Source organism: Crinia signifera, chromosome 4 (genome assembly GCF_055691185.1).
Source record: "Crinia signifera chromosome 4, ASM5569118v1, whole genome shotgun sequence".
NCBI classification, from domain to species: domain Eukaryota; kingdom Metazoa; phylum Chordata; class Amphibia; order Anura; family Myobatrachidae; genus Crinia; species Crinia signifera.
In genome coordinates, this window is record NC_139220.1 from 82,288,534 (window position 1) to 82,299,628 (window position 11,095).

At 47.1% G+C, this 11,095-nt stretch overlaps 1 protein-coding gene across 1 annotated transcript in view; it reads left to right on the forward strand.

The window, feature by feature from the left end:
- GRXCR2 (glutaredoxin and cysteine rich domain containing 2) overlaps positions 1 to 9,151 on the forward strand; it is a 31,531-nt gene extending 22,380 nt beyond the window's left edge. Inside the window, exon 5 of the mRNA XM_083180121.1 lies at positions 8,933 to 9,151. Within this exon, the coding sequence (XP_083036247.1) occupies positions 8,933 to 9,151 (219 nt within the window). The remainder of the gene's footprint in view (positions 1 to 8,932) is intronic.
- Positions 9,152 to 11,095: the final 1,944 nt, after the last annotated feature.

An 11,095-nucleotide genomic window follows, 5' to 3' on the forward strand; every position in this document is an offset into this window, starting at 1 on the left:
TTGCCCTTCTTTGTACAGTCTCTAATGTATTTATATCCTTCTGGAGATATGGCCTCCAGAACTGAACACAGTACTCTAGATTCCTCTCACTATGCAACCAAGCATCTAACTTGCCTTCTTCATTGCTTTGTTACATTGTCTACCTGCCTTTATGTCACCTGAAATAGTAACACCTAGATCCCTCTCTTAAAACCAGTATGTTTCCCAGCACTAAGGGGGAGATTCTCTAAGAATCTCCGCCCCCCTTCGCCTGTCTTCGCAATTATAATTATCGCATATGTTGTAACATATGCGATAATTATAGCAAAGGACAGCTCTTGCGTTAAGAGCTGTCCTTTGCGGTGAGAGTCGCCGGGTCCCAGCAGGTCCCGGCGGCTCCCCCCTCCCTCACACACCCGGCGCTGCTGCGCCGGGCTCTCCTCCTCCCTGCACCCGGAAGAGGATCAGTGCAGGGAGAAGGTCACAGGTCCGGGCAGCACTGCGCTGTGCTGCCCGAACACAGGTGAAGGGGGAGGGGGCGATGTGGGGCGGCGGGGGTCCGTGCGGGGCAGCGGGGGGTCGTTGCGGGGCGGTGGAGGGATGCGGTAGAAGCCCATTGGCTTCTATGGGGCATCGCCAGATTTTTCTGGCGATGCCCCCCGCCGCGTTAACCCGGCAGGGGATGCTTAGAGCATCCCAAAATGCGGTAAAAACCCCGATAACGGGGTTTTTACCGCATTTCTTATTTTACCGCTCCCCCTGTATCATATAAAAGTAATGCCACGACACCACAGGCTGCTCCCTCTGTATAATAATAATGCAATGACACCACAGGCTGCTCCCTCTGTATAATAATAATGCCATGACACCACAGACTGCTCCCCCTGTATAATATAAAAGTAATGCCATGACACCACAGTCTGCTCCCTCTGTATAATGATAATGCAATGATGCCACAGGCTGCTCCCCCTGTATAATAATTTGTGTCATGGCATTACTATTATTATATTATACAGCGGGAGCAGCCTGTGGTGTCATGGCATTATTATTATACAGAGGGAGCAGACTATGGTGTTATGGCATTACTTTTATAGGTAATAGTATGTAACTCATAAGTAGCGCATTTAACAATGCGCTACTTATGCGCTACTTATGGGCCAGTGCTCTGGACTTGCCCCCCAGGCTAAAATTTGCCAGCCAGCCCCTGATATACACACACACACACACACACACACACACACACACACAGCAAACTTGGTAGAAGTAGCTGCTCCCACAGGGCATGTCCAGCAGCTCTGCTTTGCCCTTACACTCTATTGATCATATTATATACCAGTGCTATTGTCATAATTTAAGGCACTTGCCAAGAGGAGGGGGGTTTCTGTGCAACCAGAAACCCTTCCTGCATTTGCCTATGCCACTGACAGTTCATATATGGGCTGTGACAACACTCCGCTCCCGTCATGTAGCACGTCACCACAGTATTACATGGAGTAAAGCGATTCTCGGATAGCACTTCATCCCCATAACAACCCTTCACACAGCTATCCCCAGGTCACCCGCCAGGCCCCTCCAACAAGCACAGATAATTAGTACCCACTCCCCCTGCCAAGCACTTTTTTCTAAACTTGTATTACCCCTATGGAAACCAAAAGCATACAGTATGCTACTATTTCCTCCTGCTCCATATGCTACTGCTGCAGAGCTTGACACATATTGAAAAGCAGAATTTTTCATTAGCCTTGAAAGTAGAATGCGTTTTTTTTATTTTTACCTACAAGTAACATTTATATTGTAATTACAGCTAAGCTACCTTGTCCCTGACATCATAGCTCCAAATCTAATAAAGCTATAATTTAGCATTCATTTGGGAATGCATCATTTTGTGTTTACAGGAATTATGCCTTTGTCCATGGTTGTGAGAAGGGGGTTATGACAAATAATGATGTTATCCCATATAAAGCATGAGCAAATAAAGCAGAATCCATCCCGGATCGCATAAAGCAGGACAACGTGACTGATTTACTAGCAGGATCAGATATATCGGTCCCCCTGTGGTATGATGATTAGGCTTTACCTTATCTCATGCCATATATTCACTTACTAATATTTACTTCACAGGTAAAAGCAATCTTTGGGAACCAGATACACAGCTACAAATCTAACCTAGTGTGTTTCCTAGCGTTACTAGACTGAGTAATGTTTTACAGCCGACTACAGCCAAAGGAAAAACTAAATAGTATATAAATATATTTTCACAGTTCCCAAAAGTATTTAAGAATACTGCATATATATATATTATTTTTATTAAGAATATATAAAAAAAACATTTGTGTTTTATGGGTCTGTTTATCATTGTGGGTAGTGAGGCCCCTTAAAGTATCATTTCTTTTCACCAAGTTAGGCAGAAATAAAAAAAAAAAATCTCTTGTTGGGACAGCAGATTTGGCAGGAACTTGTCCTGTTGAAGCGGAAAGTGATAGATATCACGCTACTGCCAACTCTGCACATGCACAGAACACACCTGCGATCAGTGTTGCAAGTAAGGTGGTACAGGAGTACCTGTAAGAAATATGTTGCAGGTACGCAGTACCACTTACCCCCTGACCCACTGTCAATTCTATTTTTGGTACTCTTTACCTAGCACGGCGCCCACGATTTTGATCGTGGGCATCGCAGGTAAAAAAATCGCGGGCATCGCGGGCATTGAATACAATGGGCGCCGTGATAAGTAAAGAGTACCCTATTTTTATTTTAAGTCTAAATATAATTATCCGCAGCCCGCCCACCCAGCGTTATGAGTGGTGCTGTATGCAGCTATCGGCTACTGTTGATTTAGCCTGTCACACCAACAGGCATCAGCAGCACCGACAGCATAAAGAGCAGGCTCCACAATTGTAAGCACAAGCTGCCCGTCACTCCCCCAAGCAAGAGCCAACCCACCCCTAGACATTCCCTGTTTCTCATTCCTTGTCTCCTGATGCCAAGCCACTATTGTCATTTATTCACTCCTCTAGCTTTGTGTGACCACGCCCCCTCATGACACATGGCCATGCCCATTTTTGGTGGAGGCTATTAGTACCACCAAGAAAAAAATTCTACTTGCACCACTGCCTGCGATAGAAGCCATGAGGAACATGAGACTCCTCTTCAGCAAAGCTCTCACAATACACGGAGAATGGCTTGTTCTGTGGTCAGGCAGGGCACTGGCTTATGGGCCAAGCAAAGCTTGTTAGTGCTTGGTAAAATGACCCAGACATCAGTCCTCACTGAGAAGAATTGTGGTCTGAGGCATTTGTTTGCTTTATGCAGGTGATATACTGTATGTGTTGTCTCCTACATTAGGGTAGTATCTGGATGATAGATCTACAGTCACTAGGTAGTCAGTCAATAGCATACCTCCCAACAGTCCCGATTTCAGCGGGACAGTCCCGACTATCAGGGCCTGTCCCGCTGTCCCACCCGAGGGCGGCAGTGTCCCGCGGTGAGGGGGGGGGCTGTTGGGAGTCCCCCCTGTCGGCTGCTAAGCAGCGGGGAATAAACGCTGTGCGCATGCGCACAGCGTCTATTCCCGCAGCCAGGGGGCTGGGGGCATGGCTAGAGGCTCACAGAGCCTCTGGGTCATGCCCCCATAGCGTCAAAATGGGGGCGTGGCCTCTTGGGAGAGCCGCGAGTATAGGCCACGTCCCCAAAATTAGGCCACGCCCCCGAAATTTCCGGCGCACCTTCGGCGCGCAGCAGCTGTGTCCTGCATTGCTATCGGCAGAAGTTGGGATGTATGCAATAGGTCAGACAATAGGTGGTCAATATGCACTACGTCGATATGCACAAAAGGGCGACAGATAAAAGGTCGACAGGACTGAAGGTAGACAGGTTCAAAATGACGACATAACAAGGGTCGACAGGTGTTTTTAGAGTAGGTAACCTGCAATGAGTGTAGCAGTAGCAAAGAGAGCCATATCCCTTGTGTGGCAAGCGATGCATGCCTGCATGGGTACACTTTTATACTGATGGTGGTCACATACTGTAGCATGGGATATATACAGTAAGACGTTGCTTAAAAAAAAAAACTTTTGTCGACCATTTTTGTGTGACAACCCTTGTCATGTCAACTTTTCACCCTGTCGACCTTTCATTTGTTGACCATTTTGTACATACAGTATCAACTATTTGTACCTTTCAACCTAATGCGTGTGGACCATACAGTATGTTGTCAACCTATTAACTGTCATTGTAGATCTATTATATCACACCTGTTAAGGCCCTCAATACACTAGTGGGATTCTGCCTGTTTTCACCCGATTTCAATGGAGCGTGCCAATAAATCAGGTGGAATCGGGCCAAATTGCATGTGTTTGACATCCAAATCTACCTGATGCGCTGTCCCATGCGGGTTGGAAGTTGGATGTGCTGCCCATACGATACATTGTATGTGAAGCCATCAGCACAGCAAGTGCCAGAGGTGCTGGAGATTTCTGCTGCTGTCCCTTAGTGGTGCATTTGGAGCATATTAAAAATTTGTGTTTAACCCCCGAAGACACCCATTAAATATTAGCTGCAAATATTTATTGATAAATGGGTCCCTTAGATCAGGGGTGTTGAAACTTTTTGCGACGAGGGCCAGATTTGGTGAAGTGTAAATGTGTGGGGGCCGACCATTCAGCCTGACATTCTTTGAATCATTAATCACATCAGAATGGTCCCTCACTGTGCCCCTATTCACTCTAGGTCCCCCAGCCTGCCCCTTCACTGTATGTCCCCCATTCACTGTATGTTCCCCGCTCTGCACCCATTCACTCTGTCCCCCAGCCTGCCCCCCTTCTCTTAATGTCCATCAGTGCCTCCATTCATTGTATGTCCCCAAGCCTGACCCTCCTTCACTGTATGACCTACCATTCAATGTATGACCCCCATTCACTATGTAGCCCACTCTACCCCCATTCACTGTATGTCCCCCAGCCTGGCCCTGCTCCCCCTTCTCTGAATGGCCATCACTGCCTCCATTCACTCTATGTCCCCCAGCCCGACCACCCTTCACTGTATGTCCCCCACTCTGCCCCCTCCCTTCTCTGTATGTTTCCCTGCCCCTTGTGTGAGCCAGAGGACGGAGGGGCAAAGCAGGCACTACAAGGACAGGATATGCTTGGGCTCCCGCTGCTGCCCTCCTCTGCTCTGCATGTTACGGGAGCAAGCTTCCCCCTTGCTGCCCCCCTCCCCAAACACTGCTGTCACTGTGATTGTGGAGTAGGGTGATATACAATTGCAGCAGCAGGGGTTGGAAGCCAAACACATCTGACTGTGGCGGCCGTCACCTCCTCACTGCAGCAGCCAGTAAGGTAAAGGCACGCTCGCCGGGGCCCCACCTTTAGATGCTCTGCCCGCTTCCAGCTGGAGGCTGCGGGCCACTTGAAATGACAGCACGGGCCGCAATTGGCCCCCGGGCCTGACTTTTGACATGCCTGCCTTAGATTCTCCACAAGGGAAGACAATATAACTCACGAAAGACCGCACATTATTTGCTCAATGTCAAGACTACACTCTGGAACTGATTCAGCGATGATCGCTTTTGTACCAATTCGCAATACGTTTGATTATCGAAGGACTGTGCATGTGTACGGATTGTAGCACCCGTGCGTGAGCAAAATTAGCGCCAAAAACTGCAAAAAATATCTAATTGCAATCGTCTTGCAATTTTACTGACAGGAAGTAGGCATTTGGGGGGTGGTAACCTTCCGTTTTCTGGGAGTGTAAAAAAAAACACATATGGGCCCAGCTTTTTATACACAATACACCACAGTAAAGCCTCTTATATACGTTACAGCACATAAGAGCACCTTATATTTGCAATTGGATGCTAGATTTTATTAACAGATAGACCACAAGTGGTTAGAATGGGGAGCGTGGTGTCAGAGGTGATAAAGATTGGAGTACCCCGGGATGTATACTCAGGTCCTTAGCACCCCACAACTGCAATGTCATCAGCAAATTACACGGAGGATGACCCACAGTCGTGAGTGAACAATGTACAGGTCTAAGGTTCTAAGGCAGGGGTGGGGAACCTTTTTTTGTGCCAAGGGCTGTTTGTATGGGGAAAAAATCCTTCGGGGGCCATATGTAAAAATTTCTCTTACATATTGTCCGGCAGCAGCCGTCCCACACTTCGGCGGCTGCTGCTGAATAGGACTGACAGTCTCCGGCTGCGGTTGATTAAGAGGAATCTCGCGAGAACTACCGACCTGTACTTGACTCCCGGAAAAGCCGCCGGGCGGGCCACTCAGACCGGCTATGCGGCCCCCGGGCCTGAGGTTCCCCACCCCTGTTCTAAGGAGAACCACAATATTTTATTGGACTCGAGCCATCTTTTTCATGTGTTTTTTGACAATCACAGAAAGGGTGTGGATTGTATTATCGACCACACTTAGGTCGACACCGTTGGGTCGACATGCAGAAAGGTTGACAGGGTTCTAGGTCGACATGGATGAAGGTCGACAGGGGACTAGGTCGACATGGTTTTAGGTTGACATAGTGTTAGGTTGACATGGGTTATGTCGACATGTCGCAAGGTCGACATGGGGTTTTCACTGTTTTTTTACCCGAATGTCAACACAGTCGACATGGACATTATTTGAAGTCAACTGCAGCCCCTCGCATCGCTCGCAATGCTTAGGGCATGGTGCCTTGTTGCGCTCGGCACACTATTTTATTCTCCCACCACGCCCTAGTGCAGGGCTGGGCAACACCGGCCCTCCAGGGTAAGGTCGACACTCAAAAGGTCAACATGGAGTTTTTCACTTGTTTTTGAACCGACAGGCGGTATTTCATGACCTACCATCCACTAGTGGATGGTAGGTCATGAAATACCGCCTGTCTGCACATGTCGGCTCAAAGAAAAGTGAAAAAAAAAAAAACATTGTCGACATCGCGACCTGTCGACATAACCCATGTCGACCTAAAACCATGCCGACCTTGTCCCCTGTCGAGCAAGACACCTGTCAACCTTCAACCCTGTCGACCTTCCTGCATGTCGACCCAACGGTGTCGATCTAATGACTGTCGACCTAAGTGTGGTCGATAATACGACCGTATCCCCACAGAAAAGGACGAGGGCACGTACGACTTGTTTGTATAATAGCTTTCTTCCATCCACTGTCCGCTTGCTAAATGCGTTAGGGGTCATAGGAATTTTAGGATGTATCTATTTCTTTATTCTTTGATGTATGTTTTAGATTCTGGATAATTTCCTCTGTGAAACTAGGTCTTTGCTAATGACAAACTCTTATTATATTCGTATACACATGCCATGGTAGAGCCCCTTACACTGACATGAATCTAAAAGCAGATATGAACCTAGGACAGAGGCACGGAGTCTAACACGTCAGTGGTTTTCAACCAGCAGACAAGATACACTTGGAATGTAGGAGTGCTGAGCTAAACCCAGCAAGCAAGGTGCAATGGAACGCAGGACTGCTAAGCTAACCTCAGAAAGCAGGATGCAATTGGCATTCAGGACTGCTGAGCTAAACCCAGCGAGTAGGATGCACTTGGACTGCTGAGCTAAACCCAGCGAGTAGGATGCACTTGGACTGCTGAGCTAAACCCAGCGAGTAGGATGCACTTGGACTGCTGAGCTAAACCCAGTGAGTGGTAAGCACTTGAAATGGAGGAATGCTGAGCTAAACTCAGTAACAGAAAACGCTTTGGAGTTCTCGGATGCTGAACTCTGTGCATGCACGGTGTTTCAATATTTGTCAGGACTGCGAATTTGCATACGGGTATATATTAGGCCCAATGTACAATCCATCAGGTATTACCCCTCCACCTCCTCATCCCACCCACCTTCGGTGTACCTGGCTGCAGCATCTACGAAACAGCTTCAGTGCTCCGGCTGGCAGGCCCCTCTGGACACTGCAGGAGAAGAGGAGAGACGGAGCACACGGTGGAAGAGACAGCTACTTCGCTGCCAACTTTGATGTATATTAGCAGCAATGCATCCAGCAGAGGAGGAGCCAGGTGCACCACCATGATTATACATTACAACGGACAGCGATACAGCTGGCGGTATACAGGGCAAATACACTTTGTGCTGAGCACAATCCACACAACCCTAGTTAGTTACTGTCCTGTACAGTGCTATAGATGTATATGGAAAGAACAGTATGTGAGCAATTAGCTGGGACTGGTTTTGTAAATGATGAAAACAGCCAGTTTACCGATAATAGAAATGTAAAAGGAATCGACAGGACACATTTTATGGGACAGATTTCATTTCTTATGAAAAGCTAAAGTATTTTTTGTATGTACAGCCAGCGCTGGGGCTCGCCAGATTGCCCCCGCTGGCGAGATGGCATTCCACCTGACTGGGATGCGAGAACGTCCCACATGCACGCGTGTCCCAGTTACCGTGCGGCGGGGACATGAGCCCTGCCCGTCTCCACTTCAGGGAGACGGGACAGGTTAGGGGGGGAGCGGGGAGGTGGGGGCAAGCGTCAGGGACCGACAGCGAGGCAGCCGGGACAGGGGGGAGCTCCGTTAGATGGGGAAGCGCACTCGTCTTGTGCACGCGCGTCCCCTTCCAGTGGCTGGCAATCCGACAACCAGCCCCTGGATGGAAGAGGCCGGCTCCATATGTACAATATAATAGGAAAAACCTGTGCAATCTTAAAATGTGTGGATAAAAAAAAGTGGGATCATTAATGCCTCACAGCACTGAGGGCATTATTAAAATTCCCACCATGGCCCTAACTATGTCAAGTTTAAATATTCTCCCCGTTCTTGCGTGGGTTTTCTCCCACAATCCAAAAATATACCTGTAGGCTGATTGGTTACTGCCTAATAAATGTAACTCTAGTGTGTGTGTGTGTATGTACTGTACATGTGATTAGGGCAGACTAGATGGGCCAAGTTATACAGTATAACTATATTTATGTATTGTCTCTTTTTTTGTGTATTTCAGGAAGAAGATGAAATTCACCAGTGCTCACAGTGCAAAGGCTTGAGATGCGCACCCTGTTCTTTATGTCATGGGAGCAAGTTTAGCATGTTAGCCAACCGCTTCAAAGAGTCTTACCGTGCTTTGCGTTGCCCTGCTTGTGATGAGAATGGCCTGCAGCCTTGCCAGACGTGTTGTGAGGAGTCAGAAGGCTATGGCCGACCAATATCTCCTCGCGCATAAACACAGCAGAATTGGCCTCATTTTCTGTGTGAATATTCTGCATATTGTGTAATTCTACATTCAGAATATGATTATCATACTTTCTCATCTAATGGCTAACTGTGCGTCCAATAAAACAGCTTGCACATCATTTTACAGTATAGAAGGTTGTATAAATTACTAGACAAATAAAAAAGTTTATACATGTAAATTACCTCATGACCTCATACAGGAACAGCATATGATGATTCACCTTGAAATGATGTATGTTAAAGATTTTGGTCAGTTTATAGTACATAGCAGCAGTGTAACTGGAACTTTGTAGGCCCCCATAGCAAAAACTTGAAACCCCCCCACACACACACAATACCACTGTTGTCATTACAATGCACCTTAGGGTGTTGGGGAAAGAAAGAGAAAAAGAGAGAGAGGAGCAAGTAAGAGCGAGAGAGGGCTTCATGGAAAAAGAGGGAATGGAAAAAAGAGAGAAAGGGGGGATAGATAGAGAAATAAGGGAGAGTGAGAGTGTCAAGGAGAGAAAGGCAGAGAGATAGGAAGAGAAAGAGAGGGTGTCAGGGGAAGAGACTGGGACAGAGACATGGTGTTAGGGAGAGACAGGGACAGAAAGAGGGAGAGAGAGTGTCAGGGAGAGACGGAGAGGGAGAGAGAGGAACAAGAAACATAATACAAAAGTTTAGGAAAAGAGGTTGCTTGGAAGAAAAAGAGAGATTAGGGGCAACAAGATAAAAAGAGGGGTGAGACAGAGGCGGAGGGGGACTGAGACAGAAGGTTGAGAGAATGAAAGGGGCCAAGGGGAAAGAGAGAAAGAGCAGGGGTGAGAGAAAAAGGGAAGAGCAAAGGGGTGGAGGGTAGAAAAAGAAGAGAGCAGGGGAGCGAGAGGTTAAACAGACAGAGGGAGGGGGGTGAAAGAGACAGGACAGGGAAAGCAGGGGAGAAAGTGAGTGGGGGTTTGAAAGGGTTATGACAAGCATCACTCTGCACCTCCTAATCTCCACCCTCCAAATAGAGGTGGCACGGTGTACATCCAGCAGCATTGTGTCTCTCTCACCAGCACCTGGTATCCCTCTCACTAGCACAGACAGCAGGATAGGTCAGGCGCTACCTTCTATTTTTTTGCGCTGGGTCGGTCACCAGATCGTGACAAGAAGCCCAGCAATAGCATTGTCAGAGGGGGTAAGAAAGGGGAGGAGGCTGGAGAATGCCCTGTTCAGAACCAGAATAACAATGTGATGGATGAGCTCCAGATAGAAACAGGCCCATCATCATGGCAGTATGATGATAAGCAGCCACCATATATCGTAACAAAACTGAATTTCTAATTTCTTCACAAATTAATGCAATTTAGCTGACAATGTAGGGGGTGTACACACCAACATTGCTCTGGTCACATCCACGCAGCACTGGCCCCAGTTTCACCATCTGAGTAGGGCCTCTTACAGTATGTACAGCTGAGCAACTCTGTACACAGCTGTTTTCAGCATCACGCATGTATCACTGTCATTAGATAAGAAAAGTTTTATTGTTCCTCAGTGAGAAAAACAAAATAGCAATCTAGCAAATATGATACCTTTTAATGGCTAACAAAAATAAATGTTGTTAAAATGCAAGCTTTCGAGACTACTTAGGTCTCTTCCTCAGGCATGATATCATGCCTGAGGAAGAGACCTAAGTAGTCTCGAAAGCTTGCATTTTAACAACATTTATTTTTGTTAGCCATTAAAAGGTATCATATTTGCTAGATTGCTATTTTGTTTTTCTCACTGAGGAACAATAAAACTTTTCTTATCAACTGGCTAACACGGTACCAAACTTTTTTCTTTTGACTGTCATTAGATGCAACATCTCTGCATCTTTTATCCCCCAGTTACGTACCAGTAACCACCCAGAAAAGCACCTTACATTTCTGCTACTGTGCGCCTATTGCGGCATACACACAGGGTGATT